The sequence below is a fragment of the Rutilus rutilus genome, assembly GCF_951802725.1.
Source record: "Rutilus rutilus genome assembly, chromosome: 13".
Taxonomy (NCBI): domain Eukaryota; kingdom Metazoa; phylum Chordata; class Actinopteri; order Cypriniformes; family Leuciscidae; genus Rutilus; species Rutilus rutilus.
Window position 1 is genome coordinate 20,079,666 of NC_140218.1, and position 23,825 is coordinate 20,103,490.

Genomic DNA, 23,825 nt, shown 5'->3' on the forward strand with positions numbered 1-23,825 from the left:
TACAGCCAATACAACCATTATTTCTTTCAAATTATCAGCTCATTTGGTTCAGCATACAGTGAATTTCAACAACAAATATGTTCTCTGGACCAAACATTAAAAATGTAGGTCAGTGAACATCGTGTAACTCAGCACATGACCTAAATCAAAGTCAGACTGCACAGATAGATATCTTAGGAAATTCAATTCAGTATTTCAGTAACACAGTGCCATGTCTATATATGGTCACTTATCCAAATATATGTTTTTTCTGTGCCATGTCTATATTTTGTCAAAGGCACATAACTTGAGGAGTGAAATACCCTAGCAGTCCCTCAACATATTCCTCTAAAATAACTTAACATTTGACACTGAATGAACCAAGTCTCCCTGGATTGATTTGCTTTAGATAATAATTATCGTGTCCAGTGCAACAGTGAACTGAGTGAAGAGAAAAACACACAGCAAAGCTGGACACAAGGGAGACAATCACCTGAGAATATTGTTGAGGCACACTTAATGGGACCTGTGATGCCATAGCGACTGGTTGAATGAAAGTCTGTGCCACAGGAATGTTAGGAGCCCCACCACCACTTTGGCCAATGGAAATGCCAGATATCCCACCATTCTGGCCAACAGGCACATTTGAAACCCCTCCGCTCTGACCAATAGGGAGCAGCTGGGGATGAGATATAACCCCTGCTCCTTTCACTCTCTAAATAAAGGAAACAATTCTTATCTGACCAAAGAGTACATTCAGACAACAATTACTTTTTTTTTTACTGTATAACAAAGGTTTCAAATGAGCAAGAATGGTGGTGATTTAGCAGCAGGGGATGTATGGCACTAGATAAGAAAATTGTTTCTGAAGTAGTGGTACTTACAGATGTGCCAGTGGGGTAGCTGGTTTGAGCATGAGCACATGGGTTCCCTGACTCAGGTACGGAAAAGGCTTGGCTTTGTCCACTGACAGCAGAAAGACTCTCACCCTCTGAATATGGAAAAGTAGACTGCCAAATCAACATTTATACACCAATTTGGGACAAATAATAGTTACAAATGCCTGTTATATCATGTTACTAACATTGTGATTCTAAATTAATTGTGCACCTGTGAAGCCCAATGCAGTCCCTTGCTGTTGGACATGTTGGTCTACTTCTGGCAGCTCCTCTGCCTCTCCCTGACCCCCAGCAGCTGCAGCAGCTGCAGCAGCTCCTGTGCCCTGTGAGGAGGTGGTGCAGGAAGGATGAACATAGGAAAAGGAGGAGGTAAGGACTGTGGAGTCACGGCGGTCATCAAGACTTTGTTGTTGTTGCTGCTGAAGGAGCTGCTGTTGTCGCCGTTCACGGGACTTCTTAATTAGAGTCACCCTGTCTCTAATGGACTTCCCCACCACCTTAGCATCACTTTCATGGAAAAAGCCAGACTTCACCTATAAAAAAGCAATAGAAATGGAGAATTAATTAAAAAAAAGAGACAAGTTGTCTTAAAGAGATAGTTCACCCAAAAATAAAAACTGTTATAGTTTACATTGTTTTCATGTCATTCTAAACTTGATGCAAAAGCATCAAACAGAAAACTAAATAAATAAATATCAGGGGCCGTATTCATAAAGAATCTTAATGCAAAGAGTAGCTCCTAGTGACAAAATTCTAAGAAAATTCTTAGAAATGTGGGCGTTTACTCTTAGAATTAAAGAAAAAATCCTAGTAAAGAAAAAAGCAATTCAGAAAGCATCTTAAACCTTAAAAGAGGTCTTAAGGTCAAAATTGTTAGGAGCACGGACGAGGACTTTTAAGAGGCTTAAGAGTTTCTTTAGCAGAGGAGAAAATGGCAGAAAGACGAAGAGGGAGAAGAAATGTGTTGCAGACAATGGATGACAGTGAGTTAATAAGACGCTTTAGATTAGATCGTGCAGGGATCATGTTTGTGACAGATCTTTTTAGAGACATGCTAATATCTCCAACACAGCGCAGAAATGCCATAGCGCCTGAAATGAAAGTAATCACTACATTACGATATATGGCAACTGGGAAAATTCCATGTTTGATACATTAAAACCAACATTCAAACCACCACTTAAATAGACATGACAAAAATCAGTGTAATTGGAAAGAGTGGAACCATTTTTATCATTCTAAGCCAAGCAAATACCTTATAGGAAATTAACAAAATTAATTAATAAAAAAAAAGGATTTATAGTGTGTGTAGTGTGTGTGTGAGAACAGTCAAATAGGAAAAATTACGCATGTAATTTCAAAGTGAAGGCTTAGAATAGACCCTATACTTAAAATCACTTTTTTTCCCCTTCTTGGACAACCAACCAATCACAGTTTTCAAAAGATTGTGTCATACATAGCAACGGGGTCAACCCCGCCTCCTTACTAAGATGAAAGTTTTTGTCTTTTCCTTAATCAGAGTTGCTCTCAGATTGGTCCTGAATTGCTCTTAAGCTAAGACTCCTACGTAAAAGTTTTTAAGCTAAATTAAGAGTTTTCTGAGAGGATTCTTAGAATCTTTATGAATACGGGCCCAGATGTTTTTGCCATTCGCTCCAGTCTTCTTTGACTGTGGTTTTATTGAAAAGAACAGAAGTGAAAGATATTTAGTTTTATAAAAAAAAAAGAAAAGAAATTTGTGTTCTAAACAAAAGTCAAACATGTTTGAAATGACATGAGGACAGTATTTCCATTTTAGGTTGAACTGTTCATTAAAACACAACAAATAGCACAAATTGTAGTTTCCATTATTTCTGTTTTTACAGATTTATAAAAACACTTTTCCTCCTATCTGTTTCTCACCATCTCCAGTGCAACTTCTTCAGCACTGTCATTCTCCAGGTCATAGCTGAACTCGATGGCCTCATTATCCTTGTGCTTGCCTTTGAGTTTCTTTGGATCTTCAACCCAGATGCGCAGGGCCAGGCAGTCTTTGCAGCCACTATCTTCCTCTGCAAGCTCCACACGCACGCCGGTGTCCTCCGCAAAGAAGGCATGATTTAGAAGGTCCTTCACCGAGAGCCTAAGGGTGAAAAGAGTGAATTTAGATCACTTTGCATTCTTGCTTCACTTACACAAGAACTTTAACCATTTAAGTGCTTACCGCTCTAATCGGTTTTGGCGAATACAGCCCTCAATGATTTCTTTTACCTCAGGATCATTTACTTTGTCAAAACTGGCAGGCTTGATACCCTGCACAGAGAGAAAATGTAGTGTTAATCCCCCACATGATTGTCAAAAAAACGTGTGTTTAAATAATAATAATAAAAACAATAGGGTGAATTCACTAAGAATTAACTTTGCCTGCTGAGAGTGATGTTTATTTGTGAATCTTTGCTAAACAATATGCCTGGCTCACTTACCAATATTGTATTAATATTGCAATAATTTAGTGAATTCACCCAAAAATAATCTACAAATCAAGAGTCATACATAGACTTACACTGGTGACTTTGCGGTAGATCTGTGCAGCATTTTGGCATTCTGAATATGGGTACTCTGAGGTAGCCATTTCTAGCATGCACATGCCAAAGGCATAGACATCTACTGACTCGTCATAGTGCTCCTCGTACATCTCTGGGGCCATGAATTCCGGAGTACCTAAGAAACCAATACAACATTCATTTGACATCCTATCTCTTTTGGCATCTGTTTGTCATTTTTGCTATCTTTGTCTTCTGTTGCTATGATTAAAAACAACTACTATTTTCCTTAACAACAGCCAATCAATGCACAAATAGTCACAACAACTTCGGAAGCCTATAAATGTGCATATTTGAGACTTTTTTAAAATATCAAACAAGCCTAAACGAGTGCAAACCATTTCCCTCAGATTCAACTGCAAAACACAAGTATATAATCTTTAAAACAACCAAGAAGGCTTGATCTCACAATTACTGAAATTCAAATGAAGGATTTTAGCCGCTGCAAGCAGAAATCATCATCTATGCAGCACCCTGGTGCTTTCACGGATCTTGCTAATCATGATAGCCTTTGCAGCGACCTCTATCTTCAATAATTGACTACTTTTTTCCAAATATGCTGCTGCTGGGAGTGTTCAGGTTTACCTTGTTAAAAAGAGCAATGCTATAAATTGGAAATGTTGCTTCCTTTATTATGTTTGTACTAATGTGAATATCTGGTGTGCTAACTTTCTTCCCAGCAAATATTAATAAAATCAATAGGTATTGACGTTTTTATGTGTGCACATTGTGCGCACATAAAAATGTCAGTCCCTATCAGAGCATGTGAGCGGAGTGGAGCGGGAGCGAGCGGGGAGCGCGAGCGGGCGGATCTTGGACAGAGCGCAGAGCGGCAATTTCAAAAGGACGGAGCGTCGCATTTCCCGCTCCAATTTCGCTCCGCTCCGCTCACACCACGAGTCTGAAGCATGCTCAGTCAAGCCTGACCCTGAATCCATTTGTCTTGCACAGTCATCAACAGTAGACTATTTTCAGGCAAAACTCGGCTCAATAATGGAGTTCAAAAAGTAAAATGAGAATTCATACAGGTGTAGCCTATCAATATAAGTCGCTCCGGAGTAGCCTATAAGGCGCATCAGTCAAAAAATGCGCCATGAAGAAGAAAAAACATAGGCCTAGCCTCGCACTGGACTATAAGTCACATTTATTTAGAAATTTATACAAAAAAAAAAAAAAATGTTATGGACGGGACAGTTCTCCATTACGGACGTGAGCGCTCTGAAAGCGGCATAAGACTGCTTTAAAACTTTCACTCAGACCTCAGACAGAAAGCACAAAGCCTGTCTTTAAAATTAATTTCGTTTTGTATTAATTGTATCTTAATTTTAATCAAGGTTTCATCAACCATTGTCTGGATTTAATAAGAAGTAGGCTAAATATATTAGAAAATAGATAACCACGATACGAAGGCGCCGGCGTGAACCTGGAGTTTGTCTCATGAATGAACCAGCGTATAGCCTACTTGACTCACACACCTGAGACAAATATATAAAGCTTGAAATGTCTACTTTTAAACAGAACAATTCAAAACGAAAGAAAACAGACTGCTCTCCCGTATGAAATGTGCATTTCTCTCAGGCGCGTTCACTACTGCGAAGATCACGAGTCAGCATCTTTCCAGCCGACAGACATAAAAAAAATTAAAATGTCTTCTGCTATATTTTACATATTCATAATCATTTTGCCGGTTCGTTGTGACAGCTTTTAGGTGCCCTTACATGTTACGTGAACGCATCAGCACTGAAAACATAGAGATTTTTTTTCTTTTGGGGGCATTTTGTTTGTTTTCAGACTTTCTCATTTGCCTGCGCGATGTTAGAGGACGCTGTTAATAAAGTTGCGAGTAAGCCTACACATTGGATTCACGTTTATTATTATAGGCTATTTAAAAAAATACCCCAGTTTTTATGCCAGTCGTATCATTTTAATCATTTTTGTTGTATTTATCCGCCACACACCTTGAAGGCCGGTCCGTGTCTGATATTGTCTGATTTTAAACCGGTCCGTGGCGCAAAAAAGGTTGGGGACCGCTACAAGTGATATACATGTAGATTTTTTTTCCTTTTTTGGAGCGAGCGGGGGGTGATTTGAGTGGAGCGCGAAGCAAACTGCGTTGAGCGCTGAGCGAAAATGAGAGGAGCGGCCTGATGTAGCTTTGAGCGGGGGAGCGGAGGGGTGAACAGTTCAGTGAGCGATGAGCGGAGATTCTCACCGCTCCACTCCGCTCACATGCTCTGGTCCCTATTGATTTTTTTTATATTTGCTGAGAAGAAAGTTCTTCTCATTTCTATTGCACATATTGCGGTCAATAATGTGGAACAGTGCTCTTTAGTTAGCTCCAACATGGCATTACGAGTTAAGATAGCTAAAGAGCAAAGGAAGCAAGAATACCTTTTCTTGGATCCTTGACAGTAGGGCTTGGCGATAAAACGAAAAAGATAATTATCACAATATAATTTTCCTCGATAAACTTATAACAAAAGTTTGATAAGTGTTTGATATAATGTTTATGCAGGGTGCAAATAATGCTGCGCATGCGTGTTGCAGAACATCGCACTGGTGCCAATACCAATTTGCCTAACTGATAAGCGCCCTCATTTCCATTTCATCTGAGAAACATTAAACAGTAAACGTGCCAAAAGTGGAACGAAACAGAGCTGCTCGTTTGAACCGCGCCACACAGAACATTTATCAGCTTGGCTCAAAACACACTGCAGTGAGCTTAGAGCGAATGTATTTACTTGCGCTGACCGTCTCGATCACTTGCCCACTAAACAGCGCTGTGAGATCCAGTGAGAAGCGTTCGAGTTCAGTGCAGAGTTCTCCTATACAAATCACAAATCAAATGCCTCGTGATTTAAACTAGTTTAAAGCCAGAATAAACAGCGCCAATATTTTCGCCAACGCTGACGCGTAAAACAGGAGAAACATTGAGCCACAACAAAACAGTTAGAAAGCTTTTCACAAGTCGCCAACATTTACCATTATTTACAGTAGTAACACTAACTGAAACCATGGTATTCTGGCATAAATGTAGTTTATTCATATTGATTTTTATAATATTATTAATGTAGACAGTGAATGTAGGCTATTAAAGGAGTAATGGAATATAATTACAGGATTTTATAGAAGTTATAGTCTAGCAGTTTTTGTGCATTTGTATAATACTAAATGTCTTTAGGCTACTGTTTTTCATAACAAATACATAGTCTTATAGTCCAGTGGTTCTCAATTCCAGTCCTCGGGACCCGCTGCTCTGCACATTTTGTATGTCTCCCTTATTTAACACACCTGAACCAGATCATAAGCTCATTAGGAGAGACTCCATGAACTGAACTGAGTGTGTCAGATAAGAGAGACATACAAAATGTGCAGAGCAAGGGGTCCCGAGGACTGGAATTGAGAACCCACTGTTATAGTCTACTGCCGTTTCTCTGACGTCATTCGTCACATACGTACGTGCTTCTCTCGCTAGCGTAAAATGGCGGAGGTAGGCGAAACAAAAAAGTGACAAATAAAAAAATGCACCCAACTATTTTAAAATTTACAGCATGAGCTTGAGTGTGTGCGTGCGCATGTGAGGCTGCGAGCGTGGCTAAATGCGTGTGTGCGAGTGTGTGTGAGCGTTATTATAACTTAAGCACACTTGACATTTTCATTCGTTTTTAGTATTTACTAGTGTTTGTTCTAAATGGTCCTGACGAATCGAATCGTTGACATGATAATCGTAATCGAATTGAATCGTGAGACGAGTGACGATTCACACCACTACTAAATACTATGCAAAACATAATTTTACCCAATAAAAATGAGGTTGTTACAATTTTTACAGATGTTTTTTTTTAATGAACATAAATTTACATCTGCATCCAAACTCAAGTTACTGTACAATCGCCCAGCCCTACTTGATAGTCATCGTAATTACAGCCACCAGTGTGGAAGACCTGCACCCATTCAGGAAAAGTGTCTCACCAAAAGGCTATAAAGGAGTCCATCACATATCAAAAATTAAATTCTACTATACACAGGAAACTAAAAAAAGTAACAGACCTATGACACTCTTGGCAAAAGATGTCCGCATGAGGGTGGCAAGGCCCAGGTCACCAATTTTCACTGATCCGGTTGGACCTGTGATGAAGATATTGTCACACTTGAGGTCACGGTGCACAATGGGTGGCGTACGCGTGTGTAGGAACTGAAGACCCTTTAGGATTTGCCTGCACCAGCTGCGTAGAACCTTGGGCTTCATCACCTTGAAGCGCTTAAGGTACCTGAAGCACAGGAAAAACAGTCATGAGATCATAATAAAGTAAGAAGTTTGTAACCTTACTGGATGTTGATCAATTGATAAATAGAATGAATCTTGGCAGCAACAGCCTTTAAAAAAAAACAAAAAAACATTTTGAGTAACATTTTGCACGTATACCAGAAAAAGCTGACAAGTAGACCAGATTTACAAACAAACTGAATAGGATAATAACGGAATATGGTGCAAAACATTGATCGTTTACAGCCAGGGCCGTAGTTGGGGTATCCGGGGCCCTGGTGCAGGTTGTAACTTGGCCCCCTTGAAATTGGGTTTCTGATGGGGTGCTGGTGGGAGGGGGGTTGGGGGTTAGTTTGATCCCCATGAAATCGTTTTACAGCGGGGGAGAGGGTGTTGTCCCCCTCGGTTGAAATCGTGTTCCAGGGGGCTATTGTCCAAAATTATTCTATATCTATATCCTTATTTAAATTATTTTATATCATTGTTATATCAATACCATTTTTGATACCACGGGGAAAACGGCCATACATACTGCCATACAGATAACTTGTAATACATACAGGAGGTACATACAGCACAGGGAGGCTTTATTTGAATCGTTGAACTATGTTTAAAAAAAAAAAATCTATCTATCTATACACACACACACAATTCACAACATAATATTATCATATTTATTATATTCATATTAACATATTCAAATTACAAAGAGATAAAAATACAAATGTAATGATACACACGTTTTGAGTGTTCCTGATGTCATGAGCTCAGTCACTAGGACGATGCACTTCTTGCCTCTAAGAACAGACTCCCAGGAGTCATAGAAACGCACAATGTTGGGGTGCTGTAGACCCTTCAGCATTTCAGCCTCCTCTTTAAACCGCTGCTGCTCCGCCTTGGTCAGCTTTCGATCCTGACACATAAACAAGCACAAAACATTAAATACAGTATTAAATGTAAAATACAGTCTGTAATGATTTAAAATTCCATTAAATTGGTTTAACTCTTGCTGGTCTAAATCTTCACTTCACAATAAAAACTTAAAATCCCACTGACTGGGATAGAAAGAGGAAAAAAGCAGATTAACTAAACCACAGACATGTCTGTACTTTTGAGCATAAATGAAATACAGTAAGAAATGGAACAGCTCTTGATTCAACATCCTCTTCATGAAAGATATAATTATGTCCACACCCAAAAGTGCTCTCAACTGTCCTATTAATCATGTTAATGACCAAGTCATAAATATTACTAACTATTCTGTGATTTCATATAAATGTGATTTAAATTATCACAGCAAAGTACTCATAAATTATATTGTATTGCCTCATTAATTATGAATGTCAGCATACCATGATAGCACAGCACACATCCAGTCACTTGCTGCTGAGAGAAAATGAGTTCCCCTTTAAAAAATGTGCTGCGAGAGAGGAATGTTCAAAGCTTTGTATCCATTCAGTTTTACTGCAAGAATGTAACCCTCCCAAATATGCAACGTTATGTCGGTCATCAGCGAATCTGCCATCTTTGGTGGTTTCAATACAGCACTGTGGCAGGTGGGGTGAAGGGAGAGATATTTGGAGGTGTATTACTATTCCGACGGCTGATGATCACAGCAAAACGCTTGGTTCACCATTGGCGCATACACTCAGCACAGCTTCATAGACAGTACACTACCAATCAATGGTCACCAGGTGGCGCTGGCAAAAAGGAGATGTGTGACAGGGAGGCAACACCCACCATTAGCCTAAAACTCACATTTCAGCCACAGCGGCCACCATGGCCAGATTGCCCCAGTGTGGCGGATGTTGATTAAATCCCTTCGCTGGCACACAGTTGGGGGAAAATGCCACACTGCCAACACCAAGCACACACTCACTCCACTGACGAACAGCACACACACGCTTATGCAGACATGCAACGTTGCATGATAAACTATGCTCACTCTGAGCAACCCCACGATACTAATAAAACAATATTAATGCATCAAGGCTTCGTCAAATATAATGCATTCGTTTTTAAAGAAACAGTTTGCCTAAAAGTGAATTTACCCTCACCCTTTAGTCAACCTAGTCTAAACCTGTATGACTTTCTTTCTTCTGTGGAACACAAAAGAAGATATTTTGAAGAATGTTTCAAATGTCTGTCCATACAATGAAAGTCAATGGGGACTAAAACTACATTGGACCCCTATGACTTCCATTGCATGGACAAAAAACACTAAAACATTTCTTATAAAACATCATATTTTGTGTTTCTCAGAAAAATTAATTAAATCAAGTTTTGAAACAACATGAGGGTGAATAAATTGTGACAGAATGTTCATTTTTTGGATGAACTATACCTTTAAGACAAGCTGTTCTTTGTCTCTTTTCTCCACTAAATCTGAACAGATGTTAAAACAAGCACCCAAAAAAGGCTTGTAATCTTTAATCTGCAAGATGATGAAACATCTCTCCGGTTTCTGATTTCATAGACAAAAAATATATATATATATTGTCTGTCTAACTGTGATAATCTACATTTGGTTCTCAATGGTCATTTGGTACATGTATATTAAAACAAAATAAGTATTGAGATTCATTGGCTTTCTGAGTGTTTGTCTGTGTGACCTACATGGATAAAATAAATCAAAGATGTCTGGGTCAAAGGCCACAACAATAGTTACGTAAGCAACAGTAAAATAAACAACCAAATAAAAGCAAAGAATTCCAGCTTTCACAGCTCAGCAAACTCACTGCATGAGATTTATGAGACATAATCTTACTTTAATTTCTGTAAACAACTTTGCAATGGCCTGCTGTCTATGCACCAACAAAGAGGGCTAATTTCTGGAGTTTTGTGGCATACGATCTGATTTGCCATGTAATGAGGTTTCTCTCTCGTTAAACTTTCATCTGTATATCATGTCATCCTCTCTCCTCTGCTCCCTTCTCTCTTAAGCAATCAACCACCTAGATGTTACTTTGAGGAAGTATTCTGTGGAAGCTGAGGCCTCCTGTTTTCTTTTCCTCCTTTCTATGCCAGTAAGTAATGCGTAGGCCCAAAACCAATCGGCCCGCAGAACCGTGACGAAAACGCTGCATAATCCAAACACCAGTCATTCACAAAATGTTTTGCATACATTAGCGTGCAAAAGTTTGGGGTCAGAGTTTATTTGTAAAGACATTCATACTTTAATTCAGCAAAGGTGCATTATAAATGTCTTTAGTGTCACTTTTGACCAATTTAATGTTACAAAGATTTATATTTAAAATAAATGCTGTTCTTTTGAACTTTCTTTACATCAACTTTCTATTCATTCAAGAAACCTGAAAAAAAAAGTAAAAGTTTCCACACAAAAAGAGAAAGTTAAGCAGCACAACTGTTTTCAACACTGAATCATTGATAATAAGAAATATTTCTTGAGCACCAAATCAGCATATTAGAATGATTTCTGAAGGATTAGCCTCCAGCCTGGAGACTGGAGTTTTATATTGTAATAATATTATTTCACAGTATTACCTTTTTTTTTTTTTATAAAAAAAAAAAAAAAAAAAAATGCAGAATGGTGAGCATAAGGGACTTCTTTCAAAAACTTTTTTTTTTTAAATCAACCTCAAACTTCACTTATCACCTTCTGCATTTAGCTAATTTGAAAATGCTTTCAGCTACCAATAAAAAGCAGTAGACTTCAATTGTAATTCAATTTCAAAATTATCCTAAATCAATTCTGCAACAACTCTTCAGCAACAGTGTAAAGGCACAAAATATTTGTCAAGGTGTCTCCTTGCTAATTCTGTGTGAAGGTTAAATAATAAAAATAATAATAATAATAATAAATATAAAAATATATATTAAATTATATATATATATATATATATATATATATATATATATATATATATATATATACATACATACTTACACATACATATACACACACACACGTCTGCTTTGATCAAACAATCAAAACAGAACAAAATTCTGCAGTAGTATTTTCTGTGTAGACGCTTGTTTGTACAGTGCAAGCATACTTTTTCATTGTATAAATTCCACTGTGAATATGCGTTCCGTGCCATTTTTTGCAGCGTTGCACAGCACATGGCATGGCACTTATCTGTAATGTTTGGCCCTGTGTAAGCATTTTCAATAACCAGAATTATTAATAATTAATTTAAATTCAGATGAATTTGAGGATCGATCCAGAATCGTTTAGGAAAGCATTACGATGCATCAGGATCTAAATTTTCCCCCACCTCTTGTATACATTGCATCATGTATATAGATTTAGTGATGGCATAGTCAAGGTTGCAACCAAATATATTAGACTGGTGTGACCAAATGTTTCAGGTTAAGAATGTCTCATAAAAAAAAAAACAATACTGATTTAAAAGGTTTCTCTTTCCTATTTTCCAAAAGAAACTATCAACATAAAGCTTCTAACAGTTAGAAACAAACCGACACATCACTAAAAGTACCACCCTATTCTTTGAACTTTGACTGATTATTTCCAGTGCTATAACAAGGTATCTTTGTGTTGACAGATGCTTCCTGTTTTGTGGTGCACTGAAAAATCGTGCTGAGCTCTGTATTTTGTGGTTGAAAGCTAACATGAGAGCATCTGTGCATGTGTGTGCGGGTGTTTGTCTGAGCATCCGCGTGCAGCCCTGAACGCTGAGTTAGTGTCTGGTAAGGGCGCCTCTGTCTGTCTGAGTTTCACCGGTCCTTTGCCCTCTTCATACAGCACTGTCTTGACCTTCCATTAAAACATGTTCAGCAAAAGCTAGGAGAAAGTCATTAGTCACATCATGCAAAACCAAACGGACAGTGTTTAACTGTTTTTGCTCTCAAACTATTGTCCGGCTGACATTTCCCAAGGAATAACAGTTAAAGGATTAGAACCTACACCATTTGGATTTCAAAACCCTAGACCTTGACCACATAATAAACTGTATTATGAGATGTTGAAAGTCACCAGAAATTAAATTACACTTAAAACAAAAAGTTTAGTTCACTAAATTTGCACTGTAGCTTGGTAATGATAATGAGTTTGGATTGCTAAAAGGTGTTCATTATCAATGGCTTATTAGTCAGTAGTCACACAAACGACGGCACACAATGAAACGAGAAACAAACCGGTCAGGCAACCCGTCAACCACACTTTAAACATTATGCAAGTTGAGTTCCCATGCTGAAGATGTATCTGCTCAGTTTGGCAACGTGTTTGTTCAGTTGTCAGGTGAGGCTGTAGTCACTCAGGCTACTGTAAACAGCATAAAGCCTAAGCCAGCCTGACCCACTCAGGACCTGTCACCTGTTCAGCCTGAAAAAAGTCCCACAAAAACATTATGCATAAATGCTTGCTGAGCTACCGCTTGTGCTGATGAAACATAGAAAGAGAAAGTATGCATTAGACAACACTGTGTACATCATGGCTTTTAAATTGAATTAGCTCTGCAATCCATGTTCACTTATTTAACTGAATTCTCTGATCCCTATGGATGTGTAAAGCAATCATGACTATCATCTTTTTAATATTGTGCTAGTCGATACGCCTTATGGGTTTAACTTCAATGAAGAGGAAAGGGAGGGTGAATGATCAGCTCATATTACTAACACATTCACTGTAATTCAGCAGCATGTCAAAAGCAACATAATACCCACTAGTTCAATGCACTGCAATGAAGACGCATGCCTGTCAGTGTATACGTGTGTGCGTTACTGAAAAATAAGACAACCAGAAACATTTAGATTTTAACTGAGCAGTCCTCTAAAAACAAATCAATTCAATAATATGAGCAACTGGTTGCATGTCAGAATTACTCAAATATATAAGGGTAACTCCTCAAAAGTCTAATACCTAGAACAGAAATGAATACATATTACTCAAAGAATCACATATTTCAGAAATAACTGAACAGACTGATGCTTGTGTCACTAATAGCAAATTTAGTCATCATGTATATCTAGGGCTGCAGCTAACGATTATTTTGATAACCGATTAATCTGTCGATTATTTTTCGATTAATCGGATGATAATCTAAAAATTACACATTAAAAATATTTTTTTAATTACAATTTTTAATCCATGATTTTAAACAATTTTATTCCATATCCTGCCAAATGCTGTCCTCCAAACAATATGCAATATAAAGCATATGAAAACAAAATATAGTGAATTTATGTAGGCTATGCCGTACATTATAAGAAAAAAAGGGTTAAAATAACAAACATTACATTATAAACCTAAAAACAAGTAATTGCTTTAATACTATTTTAAAGCATAAATTAAACTACATTAAAAATGATAAACAAAAACAAAAGCACAAACTATTAACTTGTACAGGGTATGAACAACACACACATTTACTTGTCTGATCAAAGTAATTATATTACATTTAACAATAGTGCCTTTACTGTTACTGCTCTCATAAATATGATTACTTATGTTACATGTAGAATTTTAAAACTACGCTTAAATTCTAACAAAACATATTTTAGCAATATGTGTATTTAAGTCAGAATTATTGCGCTCCTTTTCTATTGAGCTCTGTCTGTTTGATGTGTATGTGCGCACCGCAAACATGCTACTAGTCGACTAATGGCTTAAAGGGGCATTTCACCCATTTGAACATTGTTTTTTATTTAAAGTGGGTCATATATGTAGTCGAAATGTAAAAGAAATTTTGAATTTGGTGCCTTTGTGACCGAGAAAAGACAAAAAATAACTTCAGGACGCATTTGTATGAAAGACAACAACTCCCACAATGCACCACATTGCACAGCTCCGCAAGCCACTCCCACTAATCCAGAAAGCGCATATCTGCCTATAAGAGAAATCACTCTTCCGTCTACAAGGCTAGCTACCACCAGAGCTTGAAATTCATTTCACATTCACACAAAATGTCTAGTTAGTTGGCGAACTCATTAGTGCATTACTCCTCGTTTGTATTTCTTTCGAAAAGGTGAATTATTGCATGGTACCTGGATGTTCAGTCAGAACATATGCGGTGCGAAACTAGGAAACTAGTTCACAACACAAACTTCCGTGTCCTCGTCTGATTCAGAGATTTCGTCCAGGAGAAATTGTCATAGTTGAAAATCTTTGCCACAGACGGACTCTATCTCTGTGTTCGTAGTGGTTCGTAGTTGCATAGTGAGATCACCGGCGCCACCAGTCCGCCCTAACCCGAGCCAGTCCGGGCTCCTCGTCCGCGGCAGGCAGGTCTTCTGCCTCGGCTGCTCTTCGCTATAATGCGGCTTGTAAAGGTAGCCACAAACACCTGATTCAAGCATCAGACTTCCGAAATCCTCTTCCTCTAGTCTATATCATATTGAGTACTCTCCTCCGCTATTGTCATAACTTTACATCTGTCTCCACAGCGCCTGTTAGCTTAACTTCAAACAAGATGGAGGATATTGCTTTCAGTTTCAGAGAGTAAAGTCCCACCCACTGATCTGTAATAGGTCTGTAGCGTGAGCAGGTCCCGCCCCCTGGGAAAGATGAGGAACTAGTGCTTGTAGTCTCAACAGAAATCCCCCCCTCTTACACTTCCTCCTACAATGACGCAAAATGACGATTTTTGCGTCATTGTAGGAGGAAGTGTAAGAGGTAAATAACGGATTTCTCCCGTCTCAGGGGAAAATGAGAGAGTGTTGCACAACCATTCAATAGTATGACTGGGTTTCTAACAATGCAAAGCTTAATGCAAATGGGTGAAGTGTCCCTTTAAATAAATGACTAATAGTCAACTAGAAAAAACATTTTTTTTTAAGATGAATGTTATATAGTTATTTCTTAAGTAACATACAATTGTTTTGACGTATTATTAATTTGCAATTATTTTTAAAAGTACTTATAATTATACAAGAAATTTAATAAATATACTTTATAATATAAAAAGTAATTAAAAAATGCATCCATTTAAGCAGCCAGTAAACTCATTAACTAAAATGTCACTGATTAATCTTTTTAGAATCGGATCGGATTGCGAGGTGCCAAAAGATTCTCACCCTCACTGAACACACACCATATGTCTGAATGTGATCCTACTGAACATTGAGGACACTGACCTTTTGCACAGACGGGGCAAAACGCCAGTGGGTTGGTCTCTATTTTTAATAGAGGGTTCAGAGCTCTGCCATCAGAAGGAAGATGTTCACACAGAGTCATTGCCTCAGTTTCTCTTTTACTCAGAGCCACATTACGTCACTGCATGTCTGACACTAAATTTGACAACAACTGATGGGGTGAAAAGTTCTGCTGCACTCACAGTACATTACTCTGAATTAAATGAGTTTAGACTGAGAGAGAGAGAGAGAGAGAGAGAGAGAGAGTAAGAGTGTAAGATTTAGTACTGTGAAAAAGCTCTTATTTCTGACTTACAGTATGTTTCTTCATTATGGACCTTTTGGCCAACTGTCTGGCTAAAATAACAGGATTCACATGATGCTACAAAAAAATAAGTAAAACCACTTAAATCTTGTCATTGCATTTGGTGACCACCACTTCCAGAGCGCATGACTCTTCAATAAGACCCACATCTAGACTGAAGTAAAAACTACAGAAGAGCCCGAATCCCGTCCATATCAGTAGCAGTACATATATGAATATGATTATTCATATTGTTTTATAGCTGATTAGTGTTTCAGCTAGTGCTGCTCATCTGTTTTTACTCTTTGTAAAATGTCTAAATCAAACCATTTTTCTATGGTCTGGAGAGTTTTGTTGTGGCAGGAGCTGAGCTGGAGCAGACTGGTCTGGTTTGGGCTGCTTACATTCAGCCAGTTGTGTTTCTGCGTGAGTTGTGCTGTCTGTGCAGGCTTTTTGTTCAGGCCTGACAGGCACCCACTGTAATTAACTCCCTGGATCACCCTGTATACTCAATCGCACGGTCAGATAGAACATCCCTCCAACACTGTACGCCCCACACACACACATACATTTGTGTGTGTGTGTGTGTGTGGGGTTAGGTTAGGTTAGGACCAAATGTGCCCACTAGTAAACACTGAAAACTCACTGTTGGGGACAGCGAATGGTCCCGGTGAGTACAATGTCTTAATAAACATAATTAATAATGTCTTAATGAATAAAACTGCATATCATAACTAAAAATGTCAACTCAGACAGACTTCTCTCTCAGATCATTTAATCCTCTTAAACCCTGCACCTTTCTTACAATCGACTGCAAATGTTTAATATACGAGTGTGTGGGATGGGTGTGGGTTCTGATGGGATTAGGTCTTGATTAGCTAATGAAATGAATAAATATCAGATAAGTTGCACATAAGTGCTAATGCTGTAAACAGCATAAGTTCACATTTGCTCATGCGCTGATGATATAACAGACTTTTAGCTTTTAAAGCTTTTAAAGCTTTTAAAGCTTTTAAAGGTAAGGTGTCATTAAAGGATATGCTGGCCAGACAGAACCATCTTCAACAAACAACCTGGAGGCTGTGGAAGAATATCCGTCAAGCCAGCTCTGCTCGCCTTGTTTAGCTGCAAAAATAGCCCAATTTACATTACAGGGTTATGCGCTTGTCCAAGTTTATCTGGATCCATTCCAGGCCATTTAATAGAGAACAAAATTGTCACCGAAATGACAGAACAACATGCCTTCTAACCATCACTACTGCTCTTACTGGCACCCAGTACAAATCTGTTTGGACTCAGTGAGGTCGTAGAGAGTTGCACTGTTCTGAAATAACCTGAGCTGTCCTTGTCTAGGGCTGGGCGATATGGCCTAAAACAAATTTTTTTTTCCATTTTAAATCGATTTTTTTCCCCCAACTTAAAATCAATCTGCAGATGACAAAGAAATTGTTCAAAACAAGTTTTAACTTTATTAACTTTAACTTTGTTTTGATTTTCCCTTCTGGGATTTGATCTGGATTTCCCACTTGGGGTTAAAGTGCAATCAGAAACAACAAGCCAAAAAGACAAGATGGCAGGCCCTGCCTTTGTAAACAGTGAAAATGTAGGCTAACATAACAGTAACGTAACATAACATAAAATGGGTGGATTGGGATTGGGGGAAGGGGGATGTAAAAAATAAATACAAATAAAACTTGCATCACAATAACTGTATTGTGATTGTCAAAACATTTGGTAACTAAACAGAATTTTATTAAGTTTAGTGACAACACAATGTTACATGGTACAATGACTGGTATGCTACTGTTTTTATTATTGCTTGACACAAATTTCACAATTTCAATTCAATTCTTATGATTTCATTCTGATCTTGATTCAATATCGATTCCTTTGGATAAATATTAGGTGCAGTAGATACGTTAATGTGTTATGTTAATTTTTCTCCCAAAAAAAAAAAAAAACCTCACCTAATGCTGTAAACATACAGAGCCCTGTCAGCTGGTATTATTATTGTTAAAAAAAATGCGTTTTTTATAATAAACATGTTATAATATTATAATGATATAGGTAAAAATATAATAAATATGTAATATAGTTATCATATTTAGCAAACTACTCCTCCCTATAGCTCAAACTAACGTGCTATGGTCATTAAATGGCTTTCCTGAGGTAAATGTAACTTTATGTGACATTGTTCATCTGTTTTATGGACCTCTTTCTGCGGTTGAAAAACACTGATCGATCTTATTACATTTCGGTAAGTTGAACTGTATCTTTCAAATTACCTATTGATCATTCGTGTTTATTTAACTAGTAGTAAAGAGGAACAGATGATCGGTTCACGTGCTGCTACTGAGATATGTTAGCGATCTGTCACGTCACATTTACAAGCGCCAAAACGGTGTTTATTGTTTGAATTTCATGATCAAATTGACAGAATATGAAAGCTAAGAATCCGTTTCATATCAATAGTAACCTGGCGGGTGTGCTTGTGCTGCCGCGGTCTTGTTCATTTCATTTGCCATGTTGTTTGTGTGTATCTTTATGGCAAACGCTGAGCCCGTTCGGGAGCCCGACTACGGGAGCCCAGAGGGGAGCGTCGGTGGATGTTAAAGAGAAAACCGATTTTCATTCAAACAAGTCGACGTAAACTACACATTCGAGTTAATCGATCAAATCGATTTATCGCCCAGCCCTACCCTTGTCCTTGTATCAAAGTAAAATGAATGTAAGAAACAGGAAAGAATCTCATACAAAATCAGAATTAAAAGTGAAAGCAATCCAGTCCTCACCTCAGCTGACATGAACAGGTTATTCAAAGGAAGGCCAAACCCCAGACTCAAGTTATTAATGATAGATCAATATTAAGGATTGTTTCATGAGAATTCATAATGTGAATGAATACCCAAGAAAGCAATTTTGCTTATCATCAGTTTTGTGCTTAACTGTAGCCTAATTACAGCGGATTTTTGCAATTTTGCCTGTGGCGAGGAACTGGTTTTATGAAAGACAGTGTGTGCATGTTTTCTTTCGCTCCAGGATAGCTCAGAACAGGGTTTCTCTCACTGGGGAGTGAGAAATGGAAAACCCAGAGTGATTACAGAAAGCTTTGAGTGGTGAGAGGAAATCCTGCTGTTGTACTGTATATCTGCAAGGCTACCTGTATCTGTACAACAGAACTCTTTCTCATGTAAGACAGCACAATTTTACTTTTACTTTCGTCTTTAGGGTCAATTGTAATTATAACTGAAGCTTTGAAAAATGAGAGCAACTGCACGACACATGAAAGGCCAAAGGCATGATAGACCCTTATGTTCTAATGATTCATTGTAAGTGCATTAAATCAACTTGTTTGAGACCCTCTGCATATATATATATGCATATATATATATATATATATATATATATATATATATATATATATATACACATACAAACACATACATATACATACACACAGTATATATTACAGCTAACTATCGTGATAATTTTTTTTCACTATAGTGTATTCCAACCTCTTATGTTTTAAGCGGGTTTAAAATGACATTAACATTTCATCAAATCCCTCTGTTTGTCAAACGACCTCCTCAGTTCCTGTAGATCGCTGACTCGCTGTCTACAAAGCTAACAGTTGTACATCTTAACATTCATACGGCCAAGCGAGAGCGAGCATGGCGGAAAATGAGAGCGCCTCCAGCTTGCAGCGCTGACGTGTGGGTGCACTTTGGTGTGCGATATCACGATTTTTGATCATGGACGATTAAAATCTCTCCTCGATCTGCTTTTGAAGAAATATCGTAACAGACAAAAAAAATAAAGGCTCCCCCCAAAGTGGAGACGTTATAGCGTTTCCAGCGGCACTGAGAATAGTTTTGCCGCTGTAGTGGACTCACAACGTAATAGTAAACATGTTGCCGCTTGTCCTTAACCCATTTAAACCGGATCACACATCTGTGTGTGTTTACCTTTAAGACCGGATCACGCATCTATGCGTAGTCACCATTAAGCCCGGCAAACGCGCCTGCGTCATTTTGAGCGGTGTCGTCTTTTTCAAGGCACATGGCCAATTATATGCACTGTAATTGGCTTAAATATTCTTGGGGTGAGTGACAGAGATGCTTAGGGATTTTTTTTAAACTCATGTGACTAGTAAAATGCTTTGTGATTGGTCGAAATAAGCCTACACATACAGTAAGTTTTATTTTACCCTCTTTACTGTTTTCGCGGCATTTTTAAACACCGTGCTAGCGATCCGTCATGGCTGACTCAAGTGATGGAAGTGATATTGATGAAGTTATGGAGGATGACACAGGACAAGATTCAAATGATACCCCAGATGATTTAGATGTACCAGCCGATCGCGTAGTTAGAGAGCAGTGGCTCTTAGCGATGTTTCGAGAGGAAGAGGAGGATATGCGCGACTTCGTTGGCTTCCAAGAAGAATGGAAGACCGACAACTTTCACTCTCGTGAGAAGATCCCGTATAACCGCGAACCAGGCGTCAAGATAGAGCTTCCAGCAGGGGCGGCTGGCCAATAGAGGGCGCTAGGGCGCCGCCCCCCCTTGAGCAAATACCATAGACTGTAGGCAAATACATGTAAATACATAAATAAATCATATATACAAATTATCAATATTTGTGTGTTTGAGATAGTAAATGCACCTAGTATATGTGAAAAATATGATAGAAATTCAAAATGTCAGTTTTTTCTACACGTCCCGTCTAGATCTGTACACGTGATCAGCTCTGGGGCGCTGGAGAAAGCGCCCCAGAAAGGCGGGTCTTTGGAGCAGCTTAGCCAATTGCTGATTTTAGATATAAATGTTTGACATAAACTGTAGCCAATCAGCGAGCTAAAATCTAGTCAGCTATGGGCGCTTCGCCTAGCGCCCCAAACTGCGCGCGGCCGCGAGGCGCGAGCAATGGGCGCGAACCACGACTAAAGTATCGAGTTTCATTCTATAGGGCGCCATTTTTACTGTATGATAAATTACAACGGCGAACAAAATGACTCCAGACGACTCTAACTCGATTCAATCTCTTGTCCAATATCCGTTTGAAAGACGAAGCTTAGTAAATAAACTCCGTGTGAAAGAGCTGGGCCCAGATCAACCAGATATTTCGATCAGACAACAGGCAAGTGATAAAGGAAAGCAGTACGTGCGAGGCTTCTCACGCAGCTGGTATACCAGAAAGGCTTGGTTGGCTGGATGTTCTCATGTTAATGCCTTATTTTGCTTTCCGTGCATACTTTTCAAAAATACGGGGACAGATCCAGCATGGACAGTTACCGGAATGAGGGATATGAAGCACTTGTCAGAGAAAGTAACGAAACACGAGAACACCAAGGTACACATGGATAATTCCGTCAAGCTAGCTGTACTGGGAAGGGTTAACATCGCGACGCAGCTTGATGAAGGCCACAGGGTTGCGGTGAGGAAACACAACGAGGAGGTGGATAAAAACCGGCACATCTTATCAAAAATAATCGACTGTGTGAAGTTTTGTGGGGCTTTTGAGCTGGCCTTGCGTGGGCATGACGAGACTGACACCTCGAACAATCCTGGCATTTTCAGGGGACTGGTGGACTTCGTTGCTTCACTCGACAGCGTGCTGGAGGAGCACCTCAAGACAGCCACCGTTTTTAAAGGTACGTCAAAGACGATTCAAAATGAGTTATTAGACTGCATGCTGTCAGTGCTGAAGGATTACATTCTGGAGGAAGTCAAGAGCGCAGATTTCATCTCCATACAAGCTGATGAGACAACTGACATTTCCACCCACTGTCAGCTGGTGCTTGTGCTACGTTATTTAGATGGCAAAAACAACATACAAGAGCGGTTTTATGAGTTTATTTCGATCCAGAATGCCACGGCAGACACCATCGCTACAGCGCTTCTGGAGAGGCTAAGCGTCATACTCCCAGATGGACAAAAAGCCAAACTTATAGGCCAAGCTTACGACGGAGCTAATGTAATGAGGGGAGCCACCGGCGGAGTGCAGCGCAAGGTGATGGATGTCCATGTAAACGCTCATTACGTCCACTGTTACGCGCATCAGTTAAATCTCATCATGCAGCAGGCAACGTCACACATCCCCAAAATCGGCACTTTTTTTTCCGATCTTGCAGGATTTTCTGCTTTCTTCTCCAGGTCACCCAAGCGAACCACCGTACTTGACCAAGTGGTTGCCCATAGACTTCCCAGAGCCTCTACAACACGTTGGAACTTCCACAGTCGCGCTGTAAACACCGTGTACGAACAAAGAGATGACCTCCTAAAGTGTTTTCAGACCATCAGAGATAATGGAAACTTTGATCCCCTAACTGTCAGAGAGGCTGGGGGCTTTGTGAGGATGCTTGAAGACGAGGCTTTCTGTTTTTTTCTGGCACTGTTCCACAAAATCATGCCACATGTGGACATGCTGTTCAACCAGCTGCAGAAAAGGAACATCGACGCAGTTTTCATCAAATCACTTGTCCAGAAGTTTACAGACAGCGTGCAAACGATCAGGTAAATAACTTTATTTACGATTGGCTGATAAAACTTTTGTTAGAAATGTGATTTGCTTATTTCCAGATTTGTGTCTAAATGTGCCTAGTCATCCAACTGGATGATTATCATAAGCTCATTACAATTATATGCATTTCAGTATTTTAAAAGCAAAGAGACTATTAGATTTGGATAATAATGAAGGTAAAGTAGTTATCAAAAACAGTTTCTAACAACAGGCTTATTCTAGAAGATTGTTATTAAATATTAACTTCTTGTCATTTAGAGACTATAATTTACACAGGACACATCAGAATGCATCCAGCTTAGAAATATAATAGAACAATGATAACAATGTAATTTTATGTACATCACAGATGACTAGCTGATAGGCATAGTCCTTATGTGTGTGTATATGAGTCAGTGGATGTGCACTTGTGGGAGTTAAGAAGTCTGATGACAGGTTAACAACTTAAACTCTATTTTTGGACCAGGGCCTCTATTCCCTCTCTGTGTGGTGATGGTGCATCGGACCAGCAGCAGCCTATAAAGCGACGAAGGATGCTGGGAACAGGAGAACAACAGAGGCTGGCTACAGAGGTAAGTTGAGATGTAACAGTCAGTGTTTCCTCTACAAAGATTTTTATGTCTGTGGTGGTATGTAGCTATGTAATAAAAAAAATAAAACAAACCTTAGGATGGCATATTCCCACATCTGACTGATCGATTGATGGACCAGGTGGTCTAGAATTTATATTCTTGTTAGTTCAGTAGATTCTGGTTTATGACAAAGCAGTCACAAGCAGCAAAATAATAGCAGTTTTCATTGAAAAGAAATTCAGTGTGTGGCACATGTTGTCACATGTGACAGAAAAAAAAGTGGTTTATATATTTAAATTAAACCTTGTTTTGTAACGGAAACCAATAGGGAACTAGTGAGGAGAAGTAAACGTAGTGTAAAGTGCAATTAGAAATAATGGTGTTAAAACCTTTAAAGGGATAGTTCACCCAAAAATGAAAATTGTGTCATCATTTATTCACCTTCAAGTTGTTTCAAACCTGTATGAATTTCTTTCTTCTGCTGAACACAAAGAAAGATATTTTGAAGAATGTCGGTAATCAGACTGTTGATGGACCCCATTGACTTCCACAGTTGGAAAAAAAAAATACTATGGAAGTCAATGGGGTCCATCAACTGTCTGGTTGACGACATTCTTCAAAATATATATTTTTTGTGTTCAGCAGAAGAA

General features: G+C 38.7%; 2 protein-coding genes across 6 annotated transcripts in view; one reads left to right on the forward strand and one right to left on the reverse strand.

Moving 5' to 3' along the window:
- The window catches only part of wnk3 (WNK lysine deficient protein kinase 3), a 60,779-nt gene that overhangs the window by 16,644 nt on the left and 20,310 nt on the right, over window positions 1-23,825 (reverse strand). For all 5 annotated transcript variants that reach the window (XM_084428344.1, XM_084428343.1, XM_084428345.1 and 2 more), the window contains exons 3-10: window positions 8,468-8,640; window positions 7,511-7,731; window positions 3,421-3,578; window positions 3,082-3,170; window positions 2,781-3,000; window positions 1,090-1,411; window positions 864-970; window positions 473-694 (exon numbers count right to left, since the gene is read on the reverse strand). In XM_084428344.1, coding sequence (XP_084284470.1) covers window positions 473-694; window positions 864-970; window positions 1,090-1,411; window positions 2,781-3,000; window positions 3,082-3,170; window positions 3,421-3,578; window positions 7,511-7,731; window positions 8,468-8,640 — 1,512 coding nt within the window. The remainder of the gene's footprint in view (window positions 1-472; window positions 695-863; window positions 971-1,089; window positions 1,412-2,780; window positions 3,001-3,081; window positions 3,171-3,420; window positions 3,579-7,510; window positions 7,732-8,467; window positions 8,641-23,825) is intronic.
- LOC311302751 (zinc finger MYM-type protein 1-like) overlaps window positions 20,812-23,825 on the forward strand; it is a 3,858-nt gene continuing 844 nt past the window's right edge. Inside the window, exons 1-2 of the mRNA XM_084428790.1 lie at window positions 20,812-22,596; window positions 23,070-23,175. Coding sequence (XP_084284916.1) covers window positions 21,092-22,596; window positions 23,070-23,175 — 1,611 coding nt within the window. The 5' untranslated portion in view covers window positions 20,812-21,091. The remainder of the gene's footprint in view (window positions 22,597-23,069; window positions 23,176-23,825) is intronic.